This window comes from Vespa crabro, chromosome 1, assembly GCF_910589235.1.
Source record: "Vespa crabro chromosome 1, iyVesCrab1.2, whole genome shotgun sequence".
NCBI classification, from domain to species: domain Eukaryota; kingdom Metazoa; phylum Arthropoda; class Insecta; order Hymenoptera; family Vespidae; genus Vespa; species Vespa crabro.
In genome coordinates, this window is record NC_060955.1 from 24,266,052 (window position 1) to 24,289,330 (window position 23,279).

The 23,279-nt window shown below is 32.8% G+C and overlaps 5 protein-coding genes across 10 annotated transcripts; 1 reads left to right on the top strand and 4 right to left on the bottom strand.

Annotated features, from left to right (window-relative positions):
- The first annotated feature begins 237 nt into the window (after positions 1–237).
- On the top strand, positions 238–2,517 carry LOC124432612 (myotrophin). Its single transcript, XM_046981625.1, has 3 exons — positions 238–494; positions 968–1,078; positions 1,178–2,517. The coding sequence occupies exons 1-3, from the start codon at positions 426–428 to the stop codon at positions 1,352–1,354; spliced, it is 357 nt and encodes a 118-aa protein (XP_046837581.1). The 5' UTR covers positions 238–425; the 3' UTR covers positions 1,355–2,517.
- Positions 2,438–8,112, bottom strand: LOC124432543 (histone-lysine N-methyltransferase eggless). Of its 4 annotated transcripts, none has more exons than XM_046981619.1 (16): positions 7,958–8,112; positions 7,762–7,843; positions 7,300–7,559; positions 7,086–7,215; positions 6,842–6,985; positions 6,403–6,767; positions 5,989–6,248; positions 5,486–5,894; positions 5,166–5,420; positions 4,699–5,043; positions 4,406–4,573; positions 3,962–4,270; positions 3,616–3,881; positions 3,165–3,495; positions 2,888–3,095; positions 2,438–2,772 (listed from the first exon to the last, which is right to left on the bottom strand). In XM_046981619.1, the coding sequence occupies exons 3-15, from the start codon at positions 7,531–7,533 to the stop codon at positions 2,889–2,891; spliced, it is 3,423 nt and encodes a 1,140-aa protein (XP_046837575.1). In that variant the 5' UTR covers positions 7,534–7,559; positions 7,762–7,843; positions 7,958–8,112; the 3' UTR covers positions 2,438–2,772; position 2,888. The 4 variants fall into 4 exon arrangements, with proteins under 4 accessions (XP_046837575.1, XP_046837560.1, XP_046837571.1 ...); XM_046981604.1 differs by having other exon boundaries at positions 7,696–7,843; XM_046981615.1 differs by having other exon boundaries at positions 7,895–8,111.
- A 248-nt stretch (positions 8,113–8,360) lies between these two features.
- LOC124432580 (elongation of very long chain fatty acids protein) lies at positions 8,361–10,943 on the bottom strand. Its single transcript, XM_046981622.1, has 6 exons — positions 10,647–10,943; positions 10,182–10,372; positions 9,985–10,098; positions 9,816–9,872; positions 9,110–9,352; positions 8,361–9,024 (listed from the first exon to the last, which is right to left on the bottom strand). Exons 1-6 carry the CDS (start codon positions 10,681–10,683, stop codon positions 8,863–8,865), a joined length of 804 nt encoding a protein of 267 aa, XP_046837578.1. The 5' UTR covers positions 10,684–10,943; the 3' UTR covers positions 8,361–8,862.
- A 2,424-nt stretch (positions 10,944–13,367) lies between these two features.
- On the bottom strand, positions 13,368–15,791 carry LOC124432596 (elongation of very long chain fatty acids protein 7-like). Its single transcript, XM_046981623.1, has 5 exons — positions 15,506–15,791; positions 15,006–15,196; positions 14,820–14,900; positions 14,547–14,730; positions 13,368–14,464 (listed from the first exon to the last, which is right to left on the bottom strand). The coding sequence occupies exons 1-5, from the start codon at positions 15,564–15,566 to the stop codon at positions 14,202–14,204; spliced, it is 780 nt and encodes a 259-aa protein (XP_046837579.1). The 5' UTR covers positions 15,567–15,791; the 3' UTR covers positions 13,368–14,201.
- Positions 15,792–17,342: 1,551 nt separating this feature from the next.
- LOC124430568 (elongation of very long chain fatty acids protein AAEL008004-like) lies at positions 17,343–23,084 on the bottom strand. 3 transcript variants are annotated; one of them, XM_046977357.1, is made up of 5 exons: positions 22,696–23,084; positions 19,948–20,081; positions 19,544–19,658; positions 19,200–19,492; positions 17,343–19,123 (listed from the first exon to the last, which is right to left on the bottom strand). In XM_046977357.1, exons 3-5 carry the CDS (start codon positions 19,590–19,592, stop codon positions 18,611–18,613), a joined length of 855 nt encoding a protein of 284 aa, XP_046833313.1. In that variant the 5' UTR covers positions 19,593–19,658; positions 19,948–20,081; positions 22,696–23,084; the 3' UTR covers positions 17,343–18,610. The 3 variants fall into 3 exon arrangements, with proteins under 3 accessions (XP_046833313.1, XP_046833323.1, XP_046833304.1); XM_046977367.1 differs by lacking the exon at positions 19,948–20,081 and having other exon boundaries at positions 19,200–19,471; XM_046977348.1 differs by lacking the exon at positions 19,948–20,081.
- Between the last annotated feature and the right edge of the window lie 195 nt (positions 23,085–23,279).

The window sequence follows — 23,279 nt, forward strand, 5'->3', positions numbered from 1 at the left end:
AAACTACATCCATACGAAATTATTTATTATATTATACGATTCATATCGAGAGATATTTATCGTATTGCTCACATCGAGATATATCATATTACATTTGATATTGACTTTCGTTTATATTATAGCGATATATTATTAGTATCGGTAACGTTTCATTGAAACTTTCAATTTATCGCGCCCAACGCGTGTATTTGCCGTATCAGTAGAATGTCGCTGGAGCGCTAACGCCGCCACGCTTTTTATAAGCTTACCGCATACAATTTTTTTACATCCTGACATCACGTTCGGTCTATTCTTTCGTCCGGGTGCTTAACCAAATCTGATGGATGTAAGATCCGTCACGTAATTCATACAAGCGGTTACAATTTTATATTGGATACGTCTATTGCCTGACAACAAGAGTTTGTTTCAATAGATTTGCGAAAAAAATGAGCGAACTCGTTTGGGGAATAAAAAATGGTGATCTCGAGCAAGTTCGGGATATCGTTGAGAATAAGGCAAATATGACATCTTCTTTCGTAAACCTTAATCATTTTTACAAATTATAACTTTGCACGCTATATATTACAACGACCAATTATTTTTTTTTTTTTTTTTTTCATCTTCTTTATCTCTTTATTTAACTAATCGGTAATCAGTGCATCGTTCACATGATGCAGCAATTTGCTAATCGCTTAAATAACAGCTGCCGACCAATTTTGCTTTGTAATTATCTTTTAAGATTAAGTCTAGCATCGATAATGATGCTACATATATTTTATTTCAATATACTCTACATTTTTTATATGTTATAAAGTATAATTTCATTCTATTGAAATGTATTTGCTGCTACCTTTTGCTTCATCTAAAATTCTATTTTTCATCTTATTTGTATTTACACACATCACACGCGCGCGCGCGCTCGCACACACACACACACAAACACACGCGCACGCACGCACGCATATATACATATGTGTTTACCCAACAGAATATCGATGTAAATCAAATGATAGATGGAAGAACACCATTACATTATGCTGCAGATTATGGACAATATGATGTAGTTAGATATCTTTTAGAGAAAGGTGCGGATGCTAATGTAAGTTATTAAACTTAAACCTCTTCAAACTTCTTAAAACGTCGTAGAGAAATATATTTAAACGACTAAATAAATCTAATGTTGATGATAATTTTTCAGGCTACAGATAAGCATGGTATAACAACATTACTGGCTGCAATTTGGGAAGGCCATACTCATTGCGTTAAGTTATTGTTAGAAAAAGGTGCTAGACCGGATGGATTAACTCCCGATGGGACAAGTTATTTGAATGCCGCCGAGAAAGAAGAAATCAAACAACTTCTCAGAATGCACTAGCAGAAATCCAAACGTATACAAGGCGATAACTTTTTTTATTCTAGTATGTTAATGTTCTTAATATAATATCGCGATTGCTTTGTTTTTAATTTCGTGCATACTTTTAACCATCATATTTATATATATATATATATATGTGTATATATATATATATATTTTAAATGAAGGCTGTCAGAAATATGGGGGTCACAGTTTTATAACGATATGTCGCACATGAAAGATACATAATCAGGGAATTATTTTTTAGTAGATTTTCAATTATACCAATAAGTAATAAGTTCTAAATTTATACTGTATAGTAACATCTTTTTATGTGTTATATGCATTGGAATTATTATATTATTTTTCCAATTTAACCAAATTATACTGTAGAGAATATTTTGATACATTCTATAAAATGAATTCATTTTAATCTATTTATTATTCGTTTATTAATATCGATCATTCCTTTCACATATCTTTTACGAAGGCTGCTTTAATCTTATATTTATAATCACTAAAAGTAAAAAAAAGAAAAAAAAAAAAAAGATAAAAAAAGAATTTAGTTACAATATAAACATTAAGTATTACTAAAAATGGAGAATATCTAACAATGTGAGTTTCCATTTGAATTATTTTTTGAGATTACTTTATTTTCAATCCTGGCTAAAAGTTTCTTTTTCTTAAATATAAACTATGTCAAAAAAGATTACGAATGAGTTTGTGAAGATCATATCTCATATATATTGTCTCGGAAGATAAAAAAAAAATGTACAATAATCAAAAATCATAAGTCATTGGAGCATTGTTATGAATTTTGTTGACTCTCTTGTCAACTTCATACACATGACTAAAAGTTTATTAGAGTGCTGCGCATTCAACTGGCCTATTCTGTGAGATTTAATACCAACTTGATTGGTATGGCATTCATCCACATGCATTGCATCCCTTCTACTAGTAGGTGGTACAAAATTAAACCGATTGTTTAATAGCAAAGTTAGCAAAATATTATGACACATATGTAGATGTCTGCTTAGTGGAACAGGCTAAAGAGGAAAAGACTGTAATATATAATCGATGAATTTATGCAATATATAACATGCGTTTTGTATATTTTTGTTCTGTTTTAATGTTATGTCACATTTGGATGTTTGCAAAATGAATACATGTATACATTGATAATACAATTGTGTTTATCTTTTCCCTTTAGAATTTTTCTAAAGGACAGCATAATAGTCCCACCTTGTAGTATATAAAAAAAATCTGCATTATTTAAAAATCTTCCTCCCTTTTTTCCATCACGTTTCCTTCACAGTTGTACACATACGACATGGACATCAGTTGCGTTATTGTTTAGAAAAAATGAACGTCTCTTAGAAAATTCTTATCGCTATTTCGTTTGTACTTGTAATAAATGTGTATCCTCGTAATAGTATTCTCTGGAATTAAATGTGACTTTGTTGTATTAAGGGGGGAGGGGAAAAAACGAAAAAACAAAAAAAAAAAAAAAAGAAAAAATTAATAAATTACAACGTTAATTAATCTTGTATGTACCTTAGAGAAGTCGTCCTCTGCAATTTGATGCGCCGCATTTACAAATAATTACTTTACCTGGTATGCTACCTACGTCATAACTATAATTCCATGTTAATTCTTGACCTGCTCTAATATAATTTAAAGCAAAAAATGCCACCCACGGAAAACGTACATCGTGCGTATCTACAAATACGTTTTGGACAAAAACGTTTGGATCACAAGAATGCTGGAAAGAAATAATGTAATGGTTAATCTATGACAATGAGAACTCTAAAGAGAATTTGTAGATATTTACATTTAAGTAACGGCCTATATTTCCCGTTGTTTTGGCATCCATAATGTAAACAGCCTCATCCTCTCCATAAAAATCCCTTACAGATTTAAACTTTGGTCTATCTAATTGCATAGGCTCTACCGATGGGTCAAATCTACTTGGTTCGCGTCTACTACTTCGATTTTCTTCTTCGTCGCTTATTATAACTGTATCTTGATCCGTTGAACGATTTTCAAGCGTAGACGATTTTGTAGCAAGATTTTCTAAACTTTTTGTAGTACTTCCATCTTCGCTGTTCTCCTCCGAGCCATCTTGATTAGTTTCGCCTCTTTTACGTTTCCTAAGACGCTTTCTGAAATTACACATAACTGTAAATGTAAAATTTAATTGTTGCAACGACAATAAATAGGATAAGATATATTTCTCTTATGAAATCATAGTTGGTATATTCTCGTGATATTTTTTAATGTACCTGATAGAAGGTTCATTTGAGTCTACAGAAAAATTTACGTATTTACTGATGTTGAAATCTTCATCAGAATCATTTGTATTGTTCTTGGTATTATATTCTTCGTCGCTTGCAACATTTTCTTTTTTCTTATCTTCTGCAGGAGTTATGGGTATTTCTGGATCAAAAACATCACCTTCGTAACCTTCTTTCATACCTTCCACAACTTCAACATAATCTAATTCTGCAAGATACTCATCTCCATAATTTTTTCCACCTTCGTTTGCACCCTGCGTGCCATGGAAACAAAATATCAATGATAATATATTAATTTCATAGATTAAGAAAAATTTAATTCCAACTTGTTCACCTGTTCAGTCAATAGCCGTCCGGCATAGATACAAATAAAAGAACCAAGTGGAATGTCAGTGAGACACCTTATGCCCCAGCCTCGAGGGGCCGTTTTGAAGACTTGTAATTTCAATTTAAGCGGATGCTGTACAACTCTGTTCAGACATGTTTTTACGGCGCACTTGCAACCAGAATTACACTCATAAATACCAGTGGTTACTGGTTCTGGTAAACGTTTATAAACATAACCAACAGCTGTATTTGGTACTCTTCCTCCCAAGGTTGCTCCTTGTATCGTTAGTTGCCAACATTGACATTTTGTTTTATCCTGCACAAACAGATTTTTATTATAAAATATGATTAAAGTCAATGATACTTAATAAATGATGCTTCATACAAGCAAATATATATATATATATATATATATATATATATATATATATATATGTATATATAGTGCTACCTGGCAATCGTCTTCGCAATCACAGCTACAAAGAAAATTTGGATCTAAATTTAAGTTTACACCTTCTGTAGGTTCCCTTTGAGTACTATATCTAATAGTATCGGGTAAAGCGTGATCTAATTCATTCACGCACGGTATTGGCACATTTTCTACTCCATAACTAAGATCCTACGAGTACATATTTCAGATTATATCAACTTAGTAATTAATAAAATTGAGAAATATCGTCAAATCATTTTAATCTCATTTATCGTGTGAAATTATATGGAAAAATAATTCTGACATCTACTTACTTTAATGTTAACAAAGCATTTGTCTAAAACAAACTCTGCCAGACAATGGACCCAATAATCAAAATCAAATAAATCTACTGACATTGGACTACCAGTACGACGAAGATAACGATGTAGCTCTTCCATGTTTCGTAATCTTACACCGCATGGTGCTTGATACAATATAACTTTTTTACCTTTAGGAAATTTACAGAGTTGTCTATTCCAACCACATAATAGCGGAATCGAAAGGGGCGAGTATCCTTTTAAATCATCTGGTGTAAAAGATATGCTTTGTATACATTGTGGTCCACATTTATGAGGAACGAATTTCTTAGTTTGAATCTCGTTTTGCGTTTGATAATACTATGAAAAGGAATATTTTTCATATTTTAATAACGTTCATTAATATTTCGGGCACGCACGCACGCACGCACGCACGCACGCACGCACAATATTTTAATTGCATTTTATGCGTTGTTACTTACAACAATGCTATGAGCAGATTTCATTTCTGGAGTAGGATTACAAATAGCTGTATCTGTCCCTATTGGTTTTTTACTAGTACTTTTCTTAGCGACAGCTCGAGACTGCGATGGTGCTATTGCAGAGGCTGATTTAGGTGTACTGAAATTTTGATTTTCATTAGGTACAGTGTCCGATTGCTTTCCTATTTGAATATTTTTTGCCTCCTCGTCTACTTCTACGTTCGAAGTATATTCGACATAAGGTAGATTGTTTTTCTATAAATAAATAGGAGTACTGATTGAAAAGGAAAATTATTTTAAATGGTATGAAAAATGCTTACATTAGTAGTAACAGGAATACGATGACGAGTAGACGTATTGATAGAAGCATGATGACCCTGCTGCCTAGCATTTGCTTTTAATAATTCAAGATATAAGGGTCCCAATCTGGCAGAACCTCTATAAATCCATTCTGTTCTTTGGTCTGCATCAAAGTACATTTGCACAAGACTCGCATCTACTTGTTTAACCCTTGCAATCCACCATTTAGCATTCCATTCGGTCTTTACTACCTGACCATTTTGTAGTTTTACCATAGGTCTTTCTGGATATGTTTCCATGTATTTTCTTACGAAATCTCGTGACTCAGTAGCTACGTCTTCCCAAACTCTAGGAGAACTTTCGGATACCACAAAGATATCTTTGTGTGTAACATACTGTACGTATCCGTCGTCAAAGAACACCAAGTATCTGGCAAGTTAATATAATCGACGCATAAGAATAATTATTCAAATAATCCAATTATATAAATAACATCCAAGAAATATTTGTTATTATCGTTAACCTGTACTTATTGGTAGATTTGGGAGGTTCTGCGATCACTCCGCTATAAAAATTGGAAGTATCCAATTTCTCAACGATTTTTTCATAATTTTCCGTATCGTGAAAGACAGCGATGACTCTGGTACCGACAGGAATTAGAACTTTACTTGGTACTGCTACAGCAATTTGCTTACCAAATACAGACTTGATAACTGAATTGTACTTTTTTTGCAATAATCTTACCCTACAGTGTAATGGACTTTTGGAAACTACATTTTGTACCTAAAAAGAGCATTATTTCCCAGACGGAATTGTTTGGGTAATCAACATTTTTTTCTTTATTTTTTGTTTTGTTTTGTTTTTGTTTATTTTTTTCTTTTCTTTTCTTTATTTTTTGTTTTTTTTGTTTTTTTTTTTGGTTTTTTTTTTTCTTTACCTTTGCTTTAATCCATCGCATGAGAGGATGTTTCATGATGTAAACGATACTGTCGATTTCTGGTTGGGCTTTGACAAGAGGACCATTAGGAGGTAAATCCAAAGCTATCGTTTGTTTATTATCTCTCTCAATGGGCAATATTTCCGGTTGAGAATCTTGCTGCATTTTACAAGGTGACATACGCACTTGCGTGACTTTTTTAGTCGCTACAAGCGGATGAGCAATATTTTCTTCATAATCTGCATCTATTTGAAGTTCCTGGAGCATTCGAATTTGCGGTCTGAAGTCTTCGTATAAACTATTTCTTAACGTGTCCATATGGGAAGTTAATGTTTTTATCTGATCATCAGTGGTTTTATTTCTTTCTGTCGACAGAATTAAACTTATTAATACCGCAGTCTTAAGATCTTTATTGAGAAAGTTATTCATATATAGATACCATCAATTTGTTTCCATCGTTTTTTCAATTCATTTTGTGCTTCCTTTATTTGATAATCCACATTATATCGTTTAAAAAGAGATTGCAACGTAATATCCAATTTTTCTTCTAAATCCAAAAGTACTTCCGTTGGTAAATAAGTATCTAAGGTATAAGAGACAAAAAGATTTAAAATAGAAAAGAAAGTTAAATATAGCTTTTAGAATGTAGTCTTATTAAAAAGAATATTTGAACATAATCTCACTGTTGTCATCAAGGTCTTTTTTCTTCTCATCGTCTGACTCATCGCTATCAGAAATTTCTACTTCCACCGTATAATCTGGAAAATCGCACTTTAATAAAGATTTTTGATCCAAAAGTGCTGCTACCAATTGCTGCCAAAGTAATAAGAAAATCCATGTAGTTTTGATTAAAGACGGTGATATAAGTAATAGAAATTTTTCCAAAATAATATATACTTTTTGGTGGTCCAAAGCAACATTAAAACATTGCCTGCATACTACTTTAGGCTTTTTTCTCTTTTCTGTATTGACACCATAATATGCACACGCAAAGGATGGCGCAGGTTTCATGTCAACTCCAGATTTACATCTAAAGTTTATACAATTATTATTACAAGCTTTAGAAACCTTGGGACTTTTAACTTTATTGTTGGGTAATTCTTCGTCGGAAACTAATTCGATTACTTCCATCTCTAATGTTTTTTATTCACTTTCACCTAAAAATATAAAATAATACATATTATTTTAACCGATATATTTGTCTTTTACGCACACAGATATAATGATACAATGAGAAGAGCAATGATTACAGTTTTTTACATATTTTAATAAAAGGTTTCTTAATTTTATTACCCGATTATTGATATTAAATTATAGATTAAATTTAAAATCTGTATTTGCTCTGTGGAAGAAACTAACACTGCAAGCTATGTCATTGTTACTTCAACAATTGTTGACAGCACTTTGATGAAAATGCACAATATTTTACAAGTCCCGGCACCTAAAATTATATCTTTTAGTCATTGATTTAGGAAAATATGTCTACTCGTACATTCTAATGAAAATATTATTTATAACGCAAAACAATCAAAAATTTCCTTCGAAATGTCTGTACTTGTGTGCTTTGTGGTTAGGCGATATGTGAAATTAGACGTTGGTGCCATCTGTAAGTAGCGGGAATAAAAGAAAGACAGACTAGCGATCTAGAGGAGGATCGAATTTGAATGGAGAGCATCTAGAAATAATGAGAAGAAATTTCGACTGAATGTTTTCTACATTGGCTTTTTTATATACACACACATATATATATATATATATATATATATATATATATATACATATATATACACGTTATATACTCTTTATTGATATTATCTCATAATAATCAAGTGTAGACGTAGAGAACATCAGAGAGCGTCAATTAAAGCGTCGATCGGTTCGAGCGAAGATAAAAATGTCAGAAGAAAAGATATCTATAATAATTATTCTAAACGATTATAGATTTCATAGAATTAGAATTAATAATAGGGCATATATTTATTTATTTTTCTTCATTAATTCGACATTATCTTCGTTCGTGTATAATTATTATTTAATGTACATCGTCGGTTTCATTTTCGCGAAAAATATCGTGAAACCATAAATGTTTGTGGGCCGTCACAAATTTTGTCTCGCTATCGATTCGCGAAGATAGATCTATAGGCTTCATCGAAGAAGATCGTAAACAGCAATAATTGATAAAGAAATATTTTTCTGGGTTTTTCATTTATCTTAATTGGCGTATAACCGATCGAACGAACAAAAAGGAACTAATCTAATTCCCCATAAGAAATTTCGAATTCCAAATTCCACCTAAGAATTATAATCTTGATCATTTATCACAATTTATATCGCGCGGAACTTTTTACCTAACTTAAACATTAGATCGTAACTTAAATATTAGATCGTCAATTAGATCGTTACATGTATGTACGTGCACATTTATCTATCTACGTTTATTATTATCCTTGGCGAATTATTTTACACTTGTTTCTGCTTGATGTAGGCTTTCCTGTAGAAATTACCGAATAGGTACATGAAGATCACCACGTGCGTCATGAAGCAGTAAGTTAAGATTTTTGGCATTCTGCAGTCCATCACCAACGTTAATACAAGATAAACGATCATTACAACGAATTGGATCTAGAAACGTGTTGGTTTATAAGTGAAAAATACGTCATTTTTTTCGTACTTGTCTACAAAACTTGTCATTTATCGGATGACTTACCAGTTGGAACAAGGTCATATATTTCTTCCACCATAGATACTTTTTGTATTTTGGGCCCAACGCGGATATCAAGTAATACGTATACATAACGATGTGAACCATAGAGTTGAGTAGCCCGACGATGATACCTTGTTCACCGGGAAGTAACTTCAAATAACACCACGCGAACAAGGCTGTGGCGCTATGATGATAAATGTGAAGGAAAGTCACTTGGTCCTGTTTCTTTCGCAAAATAAAGAATACCTGGAAAAAGGAAAAAAAAAAAAAAAAAGAAAAGAATGGAATAAAAGGAGAAGACAGAAAAAGAGATGAGAAAGCGAAAAAGACGGAAAAAAAGAAGAGCCTAGTTTCTTAGTTATCTCTTTAAAATAAAGAAATCGCATTAATGATAGAAATCGATGTAAGCTAGATAAATGCTTTATGAGACAATTGAGACTAGTACAAATGAGTTGACACGAAAGAATTGAGAAATTTTCTTCCGTTTGAGAAATCCGTAACGATTGTTAATCGGCGACGTTTCAAAATTTATTTCTCAATAATACCTTCTCCTGTATATATTTGCACAGAGTTTCGACACAAAACTATATATCGTTCGATAAATTAATTAATTTTTTCTTTGTTTTTTTTTTTTTTTTTTTTTTAAAAGATGACGCAACACGTCATGAAATCTTTCACTCGATTCTTTTTTTCATGATATTTATCTTACCGTATCTACAAGCTCGATAATCTTAGCGAAGAAGTACCACCAGGCTGCCGTTGATAACTGCAATATTAAATGAAGAAAAGCAAGACAATTAAAAAAGGAAAAGAACAAAGAAGGAATAAATAAATTCGATCGAAAAGTATTAATACTATGTAAAAAATTATATCATTACAATTTGTAACTGTTCATCGATCGGGGTTTCTAAAGATTCGTCTTTGGACAATTGATGGGTTCGCAATCTGCATCCGTTCGAACGAATCAAAGCTCTGAGATCGATTTTTGTAGTCTGAAAGTGATCACATTTCTTATCAATTATTGCTATCGTGGCTAAATAATCGATTAAACGAGTTCGATTGGAGTTACTCTTACCAAGGATGTTAACCATATATTAAAGACAATTAACAACGCGTTATACGCTATTAAAAATCCTTTGAGTTCGAAGGCCGGACGATTTTCCATTATTTTCGGGCCAATTTTGATAACAAAAAGTAAATATAGTAAAACGATGCAGATTATTGGCCCTGGAGAGCCCATTAACGGCCATGTGTCAACCATGGGATCTAAACAGAAATTCAAAGTTCGTCTATATTTTCGTGATATGATATTCGCGCGTAGTGAATATCAGTAGAAAAGAAAATAAATTGTCAGATTAAAAGCGTATATCTGATCTATTGTTACGTTAATTTCCGTTTAAAAGTCATTAAAGCGTTCATCGCGGAAATCTTTGGTATTGGATCTGGATCATCTTTCATTAAATAAAAGTCAAATAACTCGATATATCGAGTTGAATAAAGTTTTGGAGTGATCGAAGAGAAGTCTTTAAGATAGAATTACCTTTTATGTTTTCAAAAATTTCTTTGTAATCAGTCATCTTGGTGCGTCGGAGTCGATGAATTTGTTCGCAGCTACGATACGATACGATAGATCGATCGATTCGCGAAGAGCAACTGATCGTGCGTATGCGTTTTGAAAAGGAGAACGAATCCGGTCGGGAAAGCTTAGCATGTAAGTAATTTATACGTGCGGATCTTCGTACGGTTTAAGTGGTGCGCGTGCGCGAAACAGAAAGAGAGAAGAATGATGAGATGAGTCCGAGGCTATATCAAAAACTGAAGGTATCGTTGGCAAGTGCGCCATTAAAGAGATCTTTACCATCGATCCGATACCATTCGATCGTTTTTCTTAGTTTTCTCTCTCTCTCTCTCCTCTCTCTCTCTCTCTCTCTCTCTCTCCCCCATTCCCCACCCGTTGTCCCTGCGTGTATGCGTGCGTTATGATTGTATAAAGTTCAAAGTTGCTTTCATGGTCATGGTTGCGCAATGCTTATGTAAAACAACCCTGATAAAATCCAAGACACCCTGGTTTTATCTCTCTTTATAACTCTCTGTAACTTTTGTCAAATATAACAAAATTGAATACTAGTTAAATGATTTTTGCAACTGATAAACGCATGTACGCGTATGTATATTATTGAGATCGATCGAATTCATACAAAAATAAAGGAAAAAAATTTTACAAAACTTTTCATATGTTAATTCGATTACGTTGCATAACCGAAATAAACGTTAATCGGTACAATAATCTTTTACTGATTACAGTAAAATAATCTTTGCGAAATATTTGAACGAGGTAGACAATTTTCTTAGAAAAAAGCAAAAAAACGTCTGCGACACAACGAAGATCGAGGTATTTGCCAAGCAAGCACAAAAAATTTTATTTGTCCGGAATAAAGTAAGCGACATTGAGAGGGATCTTCTTTACGTCTTTACGTAGACCTTTAATGTAAAATAAAGTTAATTTTTTCATAATTCATTATGAAATCGTTGTTTTCACGTTGAGATTTCTTTTTTCTATACCGAAGAAGGACACTTGTGTAAAGAAAAAATATGTAAATGTACGCCAAAGACCGTAGAAGCGCAATTATTTCTTTTTTTTTTTATTCGATTTATATAAATTATTAATAAGCCTACAGTCGTCAAAATTTTTTATGCATCTAACGATATCTGTAATTTTCATTCACATGGGCTTACAATTTATTGAGACTCTGATCAATTATTTTTGTTATTAGCGTAAATTTCACGAAGCCCGTGTTAAAAAATACAATCGCCCGTATGAAAAAATAAGAAAAGATTGAGAAACATCGCTTACTCATTTCTGATCTTGGCTGACATAGACGGAATTATACTGTCTGTACTTGATCGGCACAACTACCAAGGAGAAATATAATTCCCCGGACATTACGATCGATTCGATTCGAACCTTATTGTTTTTTCAAACGCCGAGACTTACTATGAGATATCCTAATGAGGATGTTAATCAGTTAGTTAAGTGACGACCGAACTGACCTCGAATTTTCATTATTGCTCTTTAACGTTTTTACGATAGTATAATAAAGCCGCACGTAATTTTTTCAAAAAGAAATCATTGATAGGATCTCTATGGTTTTTTCTAAAACATTAATGTTCCTGTCCCATCAAATTTTTCCTAGGTGTGCGGGTTTTCTTCTAAAAGCGGTCACAAACAGAGAATTTGGTATGGACCTTTCGTCGATAGCTTTCTATCTCTTGGCGGCCTTTCGAATCAACGAATGGACCAAAGTATAACGGGACATTACCTCTTATCGAAACTATAGTTGGTTAAGCGGAACTTGTTCCACGCATCAATATCCGTTCTTTTTTTTCCTTATTCACCGCTTCGATCCTTTCGACCGTCGGTGGACCGAAGAGAGAGAGAGAGAGAGAGAGAGAGAGAGAGAGAGAGAGAGAGAAACATTCGAAAATAAGTAGGCCGACCGGCTTTTTTCCGAGCAACGGTGAATTCATTCCAGACTGTTAAGACTCGACAGGTAGCTTGTACAATCTTCATACTCTTCTTCGTGTTTTACTATAGAGGGTCGACAAGAAAATCATCCAACGCTAACGATTTCGATTAAATGATATATTTCTTTTTATGTCGAGCCTCAATAATATTTTGAACGATTTTGGTATAGAAAGTTATTCCTTTGTTGTTAAGTCATTGAAATTAATATTTTAGATAGTTTCAATGACAAATACGTTCATTTATATTCCATCGTTTATTAAAAGATTTTAACCGTCCTTATTTTGAATAGAAAGCCTTCGCATTAAAAATAATGTATTGCTTTTTATGTATTTTTCTATTAATATACGAAAAAAGTAGGTATTTTTACATTATTATAATTAATCAAAATTTATAGAATTTAGTCATATGTAACAAACATTTTTCTGCTTTTCTGCTTTTCATTTTTTTGGTCATTCATGCTCGACGAATGGCGGTGAATGCTAATCGTACGAATAGATGTACGTGTGTTAAAAGTATTTTAAAAATATAAGTATTCACAATTAGTTAATGTATACAGCTGTGCCGTAGCCGTTTCGGGTTTTTGGTCATGCGAAAATGGTTACCATTTTACAGTAGAATAATCCTTTAAAAGCAATTTTAAGAGCAATTTTAAGAGCAATTTTAAGAGCAATTTTAAGAGCAATTTTAAGAACAATTTTAAGAGTTATTGCAATAAAATTAATTTTCATCAAAAAATCCATTCCAAGATTTATTCTTCATAGCATTCTACTTATATTCATTTTTATCGGCAAGTGCAGGCTTAAGATCTAAATACAGGATTAATAATCTAAATTCTTAAAAAAGTTTCTCAAGACTTCAACGAATGCAAATATATAAGTCCGGGGTAAATTAAACTCTGGAACTCTTATCTAAATTAGCTATAAATTCGGAATTGATTTGTATTGTACTGTAATTATAAGTTTTTACTAAACATAATCATGCTAGAATAAGCATGTGATATCATCGGATAACATTTAAAATAGTCGATGATGGGAATCTTATAATAATAATAATAAGAAGAAGAAGAAGCTAATATCTGTAAAAATTTTCGTATATGATAAAAGTATAACACCTCGACTAAAATGCGATGTGTATTTTACTGAAGAACTTCCATAATGTAAAAATGTACACAAAAATCGCTAATAAATGTATAATTGTTAGAAAAGAAATGTGTGCTATAGAATCTCTTAACTTTTGGCGAAGTTAATTGCTTCATGGATATAATAATAAAACAAAATAAATTTACTTTATTGTTCTTCTTTCGATTCAATAATTTCAATAGCTAAAGCTTTTTTGTCATGGGCTACTGACTGTTAATGTTGCATCGATCGTATATTTCAAAAGAATCGTATTATATATTCTAAGCACGTACGAATTAGAAACGGTATGTTCGCCTGGCGGCAAAAATTTTCGAAAAAAATTTTATGAAGATTTTGTCAAATTTTCGGAAGTCTTTGATTTTCCGTTCGACAGTTTAACACCACTTTAATCCATTATAGTCGAGACGCCGTTTCTATTAATTTGAAATGATTACTTTTTTATATACCTCTTGTAATAAAAGTCTGCAAATAGTACTATGATAAAGATAATCTGCGGCATGAACAATAATATTGGCAACTTGGGATAACCGCAATCCTTGGTAAAAATAGCCAATGAAAATTGTAACAATATTATAACAAATTGTAGGAGTTGTAATTGAGTAATGTATTTCTTCCACCATGCTTTACCAAGCTTTAACGATGTCCATAGATAATAAGTGTACATAATTATGTGAACGAACGAATTATAGAAACCTAAAAATATAATTATAATATATCAACGATTGGTCGTCAACGATTGATCAATTTTCTTGCTTCAACTCCTTGTTCTCGTTACCTAAATATAGGCCTTGTCCACCAGCCAAGTATCTTACGCCTATCCATGTTACAATTACCATTCCAATATGATGATAAGTATGTAGGAACGTTACTTGATTCTGCTTCTTCCGTAATACGAAGAATATTGTGTTCAGAAGATCAAATATCTTGATTATGTAATACAACCAAACTAGAAATGCCACCTGCATTCAACATTTGTTTTATTCCTTTTCCTATTTACTTTTTTCTTTTTTTTATCTTTAAAGTTAGAAATACACGATTTTTCATTTACCTGTAAGGCCTGTTGATCATTCGAATAGTCAATAGGCAAGCAAATAAATTTCGATTTCGTTATCAATCCTATTGAAATGCCCTATAAAGAAAAGTGAATGCTTAGTAAATATTTCAAATCGGATATTAGAGAGTTATTTCGAATACAAAATACTGAAGTACAATCTTAATTTGGAATAATACTTACCATAACAAAAATATATCCATTTAATATGATTTGTATAACATTATACAGCTGTAGGATCTTGTTCAACTCAAAAGGTTTTCTTTTTTTCATGAATGCGGGTCCGCTTACGTAAATAAATTGGAAATAAATTCCTATGATGCCGAAAAGATACCAAAATGATCCCACGAATAACCAATCTTTTGTTCTAGGATCTAAAAGTGAATTGATTTTCTTCATTTGAGTAATTTGCTTTTTTTTTTTTATAAACTATAACGTCGAATGCGTAATAGTGATATTATAAGTATTAACATTCAGGAGCACTTTGTTATTACTATTAATACTCGATGCGCGTCAATATAATATTCTCTTTCGTACTTTTTTCGATCGAATTTTAATTTAATAAAAATTTATCTATAATTAATCAAAGTACATCGTAAAACAAATAAATGTTGGCGTTAACGTTATCTCGAAAGAGGCGAATTTTTACTTGATTATTATTCGATTAGACATACATGTATTACCTGCTTTATAATCAATAATATAATAATATTGATTGTAGAGATGATTAATAAAAGTTATCATCTTTTTTGAGGACTTTCCAGATTTGTAAAGCTTCACGAATCCTTTAACCTTAGCGCGACAATGGTAAGAAATAAAAGCCACTTCTATGACGTATATGAATATACGTTGATTCTTACATTTAAAAAATTATTTATTTCGTAAGACGTTCGATATTTGATATAATCAGCGAACAAAGACCAATGAAAATTAAACCAAACGGTACGAAATACCTGGACAGACTAAAATTATCGATTTTCTATCGTCATTAACGTTTTGTCCATTGTATTATAATTAAAATCCGGTTGTAGAAAGTCATACATTTTCTTCCTATCAAAGTAAGAAAATAAAACGAAAGTTCTCGTCATTCCGTTCTTAATTATTTATTTATCGTTACGTTTTTTTTTTGCCATAATTTAATCGGAAACTACCAAAATTATCTTTCTTCTTCCTATTCCGAGCCTCCCATAACTTTTTTCGACGAAGAGAGTAATAAGAGAAATTATAAAGAATAATTATCAATTATTTTAATTACCGAAAGAAATGAAATAGAGATACATATACACAGATGCATACATACATACATACATATATACATATATACATACATACATACATACATACATACATACATACATGCATGCATGCATGCATACATACATACATACATACATACATACATACATACATACATACATACATACATGTATACATATATTTTATTTGCATACAATAGTGAAACACAACAATGTAGATTATGCCACGCATAATGTCTTATTTTTAAAAATTATATTAAAATTATCTTGTATTAGAAATGTAAATAGTGTATGTCCAATAGTTTTATAAAATATTTCATTTGATCATCGGAGTTTTCCTTGATTCAGAAATTAACCGAATGTAATCTTATGATTTATTTTATAATACACACACGATTCTTAAATTTGAAAGGAAAGAAATAACTAATTATTAATAATTAAGTATAGAGTATAACATATATAAAATATTTACCTGTGTACGAAAAATCTTATTTTATGCTAATAATAAGCGTAAAAATTTTACAACGGAAGCGGCAGAGCCAAGGTCTTAACCTTTAGCAATAAACGAGCTCATGAATATACGATGATATATTATTGCGATTGATAAAATAATTTCTATCGGTAATATTATAATAGGGATGCCGTTTTAACGTTAGTTAACCATTAGTTGAGATTAATCCTACAGTTTAATCATTCTAAATGTACGCGCTCATGCTCGGAAGGAAGTATAGACAAATGAATAATAAATAGAAATCATAGGAGCGCGATTTAATAAACCTTTGTTTCCTTGATAACAATTCATTGTTCCTGATGAAAATGTTAAAAAATATTCTTGAAGTCGGATATTTTTGTAAGAAGAGAAAGAAGAGAAAGAAGAGAAAGAAGAAGAAGGAAAATGGATCAAGCGCAAAACGATCGAACTCCTTGTAACATTTATACTGTACCTATTCACTGTACGTACTGTACCTATCTAGGTAGGCATGTATATTACCTTTTTTCACCGTACTCTTATTTGAATATTGAAGAGGACTAAATTTGGAATCTCGACAAGAGGAGGAAATAATAAAAATATACGATTGCATAACACGAATGAATTTTTTTCCAATGAATTTGTCAACGACAAATCAGATAACATATGTCCTTATGTAAAAAGTTGAATCTCCGTTAAAATTTCCTTCCTTCCTTCCTTCCTTCCTTCCTTCTTAAGAGAAAAATTTAATAATTCGCTCGTATCCGAAAAGAAGGGTTAATAAATAGATGGCTCTAATAATTGCAATATTTATTAGTCGATAGATAGAGAGATAAAAACATACAAACTGTAACGACAAAAATCGTCGCGATTTTGGAGCGATTCCTCGAATAATAATTTCAATATCTATTTTCAGATAATTTCACGAATTGTTTATATATCTGAGAAACGATATCAGAATCGGGAGATACTTTTAAGAAAGTGTCGACGACATAAACGGTACAATGGTTCCTCACACTAGTTGGGCTGGCACTAGACTTCTAAAAGGGTAAAAATTTTGCTTATGCAAAATGGCATCCTATTTGCGTAAAATAAAGAATTTCTCGACAATTTGATGAACGCAATACGATTTTTTAACGTTTCTATTTTTCTCTTTATTCTCTTTATTTTATTTTTCTATATTTACGTTTGTAAAGTTACGCCAAAGTCAGGTTGAGTATTCTGATAATAATAATAAGTAACGACAGTCATAAGCAGTCATGAGCAACGTCTATCCCCCATCGCTCAATCCGTTCCTCCATTACTTAACTTCACTAGCCATCGCTTCTTCCTGGTTAAAAACAAATGGCGTGCAGGCTATAGGACAGGAGTAGGTAGAATAGAGGTATTTACATATCTCTGGTTGTCGTTTAAAAGCTTTGTCTACCTATGAAATGGTATCGTAGAATTATCCTTTGTTTTTCCGATTCGATCGCGAAAAGGATGGATATGACGAAAAATTGTCGCAATAGAAAAACAATGAAACGTCAAGGAGAGCAAAAAAGAAGTTGCGTTTAATTATTACCGATGATTGTCCAATTAATATTGTACAATTGAAAGACATTAAATTGACATATTTGCTGTATATAAGATATCGCGCCCTTAAAAGAATATTATTGTAACTGAATGTCCAACCAATAGATGGTATGCACGAAACGTTATCTAAGTACGAAACGAATAACGTCGCGAAGTTAGTCATTAGACTAGTAATAGATAATCTGATTTCGTTGTCCCGGCTAATAAGATACTTGGCCAATTAGTGTCTAAGGAATATTATGTAAGAACATTTAATTATAAACCTCATTATACCGAAATATCGAAATTCTGATCTAGCCGTAGCTAATAAAATATAATTTGATTTTTCTTTTCTCCTAAAAATGGTTTTATATCTTTTTAGTATCCTTTTAGAAGTTCGACATGTACTCGTCGAATAGGCACGCATATATATCTCGACGTTTAATCCTTGAAAAGATTGTTTCTCTTGTAAGATTGTTAAATCTTTTTTCCCTCCGAGTTTCACTTTCTCAATTCGATTTATCTTTAACTATCTCACTATCGTTTTGCTCATATTTCTTCTCAACGTTGTGAGATTTCGTATAGGAGGTAACGTAAAACGAGCCGAAGAGATATATGAAGACAAAAGCATTGATGATCAAGAGAACAATCGGGAATTTTGGAAAATTGCAATCGTTAAATAGAACTAGACTGCTGTGAATGCCGATTATTACGAATTGCAAGAGTTGCAAACTCGTCAGATATTTCTTCCACCAAAGATAGGGCTGCATCTGTGGTCCAAAGGCAGTGAGCATGTAATAGGTATACATGATGATATGTATGAAAGAGTTGATAACGCCGAGCAAGGTCACGTGTCCACCAGGTAGCCATTTAACGGCGATCCAAGCGGCAAAAGGCATTAGCCCATGATGATAGAGGTGTAAGAACGATATTTGCTTCTCCTTCTTTCGTAGAACGAAGAACACCGTGTCCAGTAGTTCGATCAGTTTGCATACGAAGTACATGTATACGCCTCGAGTCATCTGTTCAAAGATAATAGTATTAATAATCGATAGGATAATCGATTGGCATAAATTTTCTCGATAATTTTATACTAACTCTTAATGCTACTGGATCGTTCGAGTAATCGACCGGTTGACAATAAAAACTGTAATGGCGGAACCATCCTGACATCAAACCTTCGTAAACGATGTATATGCTGACCAATACTTGGATAAAATTGTAAACAATCAGCGTATTCTTCAAATTATATGGCTTTTTGTCCCTCATATATCTCGGTCCAGCCGATAGAGAAAAGTATAAGTAGGTAATGAGGATGGTCAATATCGGACCTGGTCCCGATATCAAGAACCAATCTTTCGTTCTCGGATCTAAAAAACGTAACGTGTTAGCTGCTTAAATAATCGCTGACGAACATGATCTTTTTCTCTTTCTTCTCTTACCATTTCTATTGTACATTAAATCCTTATACCATTCCACGAGACCCGACATCTCTCTCTCTCTCTCTCTCTCTCTCTCTCTCTCTCTCTCTCTCTCTCTCTCTAATCGTCCGTCGACCTGAAATATCATATGCATTTATTACCTTCGGATTAAATCAATTTAATAATATCTAATGCTTTGTCATGGCACATCCATTGTCGAATTAGAGAGAGATAGAGAGAGAAAGAGAGAGAGAGAAATTCTTAATCATTTCGATCGACACGAGTTGTAAGTCTTTAATGGGAAACACCTAGAGCGCATGCAAATATATCACTTTCGAGCGATTATAATCGCTACTAATGACTATTATCGAAGGGTACAATTATATGAACCATGCGAATACACCATTCTTATCGAGCATCCTTACTTAAGTAATGATCGACCGTTATGATAATCCACCAAATGGATTACGTTCGCAAGCATAGCGAACGATCATCTTCCAATGCCATTGTCAGAATGTCCATCTTGTCCATTTTCCAATTTGTGTGTTTCTTCTATCTCCTTTGACGAGGATAGATCAAAGAAAATAATTATAAGCATTCTTATCACGATAAAGGATAACTTTAAAAAGAAATATGCGATATATGCGATTGAGTGTCATTTAATTTAATTTTTTACTGCTCTTGGTGCCGAAAGAGAAATATAAGTACATATTGTACATGCGTTTATATTTCAAAGCATATTAGGGCTTTTTCTTCGTTCGTCCAAATAAACCGAAAAATGTATAAGGTTTTAAAGTATGACTTTTCTCGAGTTGCAAAGTCGATTGGCGAGTTAAGAAGAAACGAATCGAAATTAAACACTTTTGTACGCAGACGTTACAAGAATGTATGTACGCGACCCAAGTCCGAGGAGATAGAGGTTGCCAATCGTTTCGAAAGATGAGAAAAATGCGCGAGCTCGACTTGAGTACCAAGGTGAACCAGATCGTCGAGGCACAATGAAAACATACTTTTACTCTCCCTTTCTTCGATTTCTCGTGTTCCCTCCTCGAAGCCGGCAGTTCAAATCGTTCGCGGCAGTTCGTTGGCACAAACGAAATTATTCAAAATACGAATACGCGTTTTCCCTTTGCTCGAGGAAGGAGAGAGAGAGAGAGAGAGAGAGAGAGAGAGAGAGAGACGTTTTTCTTTTACAAATATAATTTTATATATGGCTCGGGTTAAATGTTTCCAAAAAAAAAAGAAAAAAAGAAAAAAAAGAAGAAAGAAAAAAGGGAAGAAAAAAAGAAAGAAGAAAAACAAACAAAAAAGAAAAAGAAAAGAAATGTAGCAAAGTTAAATATATCGGAATATCGAGGAAATATGCGAAATATGAGTGACAATAGATAGATAAATTTATTTATCGGGTGTTCGATAATAATTCGATAATAATTGAGTTTCGTAAGATCGAAAGGCTTTGCCGATCGACCTACGTAAGATGACCTACATCGCGCCGATCTGCAGGTATCAAGTTTTATTTGAGAGAACTATCTCTAGTTATACTCGACTATTATACTGTATTGATAACAACTATTTCGTCGTTATTAATAAAAAAATCCCAACTCACGAGCCTCGAGAAAGAAAAGACAATTCTTGATTTATAACATTTTCTAAGGATGTTTCAATTCAATAAAAGCAAACGGTTTAACTTTATGGATGGATGGATGATAAATAATTTTGCCACGTAAACGTTTGCCCGTCGTCTTAGGACCAACTTTTTGAGAATGAGAACCTAATGAGGAGAAAAACTGTTAAACCGGTTTTATTGGACGGACGTAGAGTGAGAGCGAGGAGAAATAAAGAATGAGTACGCGCGCACGTAGGTATGTTTTACGATTGAAAACTATATCGAAAATAGTATGAAGCGATTGATAATTATATAGGCATTAAATAACGTCTGCGCATTTTTATAAAACTTGTCAAAAAGAACAAGGACGAAGGAACACGGGCATATAACGTAAGTCATTATTAATGACTTACGTTACGAAAGACGTGCTGCGAGATTTGAGAGTATCACTAAAATTATATAATCCTCCAGGATCTCGCTTTCCTTTTTATCGATGCCCGAGGGTATATCATGCCTGACCGACTAATGAATTCTTTTTCTTATCTCTCTGAAAAACCGGATTTGGCCTTGAAGCTAATTCAAAAAAGTTCGATGCTCCGAATCGCAACAGCAGTTGTATTCAGCGGCAAATGAGAAAGAAAGAGGAAGGGATACAGGGGTTGGGGGGAGAGAAACGACGACGACGACGACGACGACGACGACGACGACGACGACGATGACGACGATCTTATTATCGTTTGGCCCCGAGTTGAGAACTCAGACTTCTTTTACCTTGAAATCGGCTTTAACCGATTGTGACATAGACAAGAAGACGCGGCTCCATTCACTCTCTCCCTAAGGGGATAATAAACACGATGATAAATGTTCGAGCAGAACCACGCGATATTTTACAATAATTCATTTGATGGTTTCCCATGACGACATCTTTCAGCAATTTACATCTCCAAGAGTTGATTTTTCTTTTCTAACTTTTTTCTATCTTCGTAATTAACAAAGAATTATACAAATGATGTATGCATAAGTAAAAATAATTTAATAAGTGCACACGTTCCTTCGCGGTTAAACGATAATAATATGTCGCGCGAACGTCGTACGATCGGCATCGTTGAATTTCTCGGACGCGTCCTTAGAAAAATAAAGAAGAGAGACGATCGATCTATCGTACAAACGATCAAAACGATCTAACGAAGAAAATGAACAACCGTACAGACGCGCAAACAGATTTCGGAAGACAAGCGAGGTAATCCTATCCTAAAGGCTTACCCTTCGATTACTCGAAAACTCTCTGTCTTACAAAGTATTTAAAAAGATCCTTTCTACCTCGCTACCATCCCAAAAAGATCAAAGAAGGAGTGAAAGGAACGAAAGGATCTTCGTTTTCGCTTTTATCGTAGACAAACTATCTCTCTCTCTCTCTCTCTCTCTCTCTCTCTCTCTCTCTCTCTCTCTCTCTCTCTCTCTCTCTCTCACTCTCACTCTCTCCCTCTCTCTCTCTCTCTCACTCTCACTCTCTCCCTCTCTCTCTCTCTCTGTCTATCTATCTATCTAGCCATTATCAATTTCTTACCGTTATTAATTAGTGCAAAAAAACACTATCGAAAACACAACACTACGTTTAATCTTGGATTAATGTTTGTCGAACAAATCGCGAAAAGCACTTATCTTCTTTTTTCTTCTTCCTATTGTACTTCTTCTTCTTCTTCTTTTGTCTATTTATTTTATTTGAAAATACACCGTTTGTAATACGTAGATAATAAAGCAATAGATAAAAGGATTGGATATTGATTTCGATAAAAAGAGTTGTCTACCGTTCGAAGACAAAAATTGTAATTTCGTTGATTAAACAAATGAATTGATGATAAAGTGACGATAAAAGAAAATTAGCGAAGAAAAGATAGTATTCTTTCGGAATTAAGAAGCCGCGCCGAAAGTCTCCAAGCAACTGCATGAAGAACAAGAAACTGTGCGAGCTTATATATGTAGAATGTAGACGATGCTTAAATCAAATTTTATTACAATCGTAATAACGAAGAGCAAAGATTTTATCCCTCACTATTAAATCGAAATAAATTAACAGAAATAGATTATAATATTTCAATTATTTCTCTTAAAATTTGCATGAATAAAATACTCTTGTAATATATTTATTAT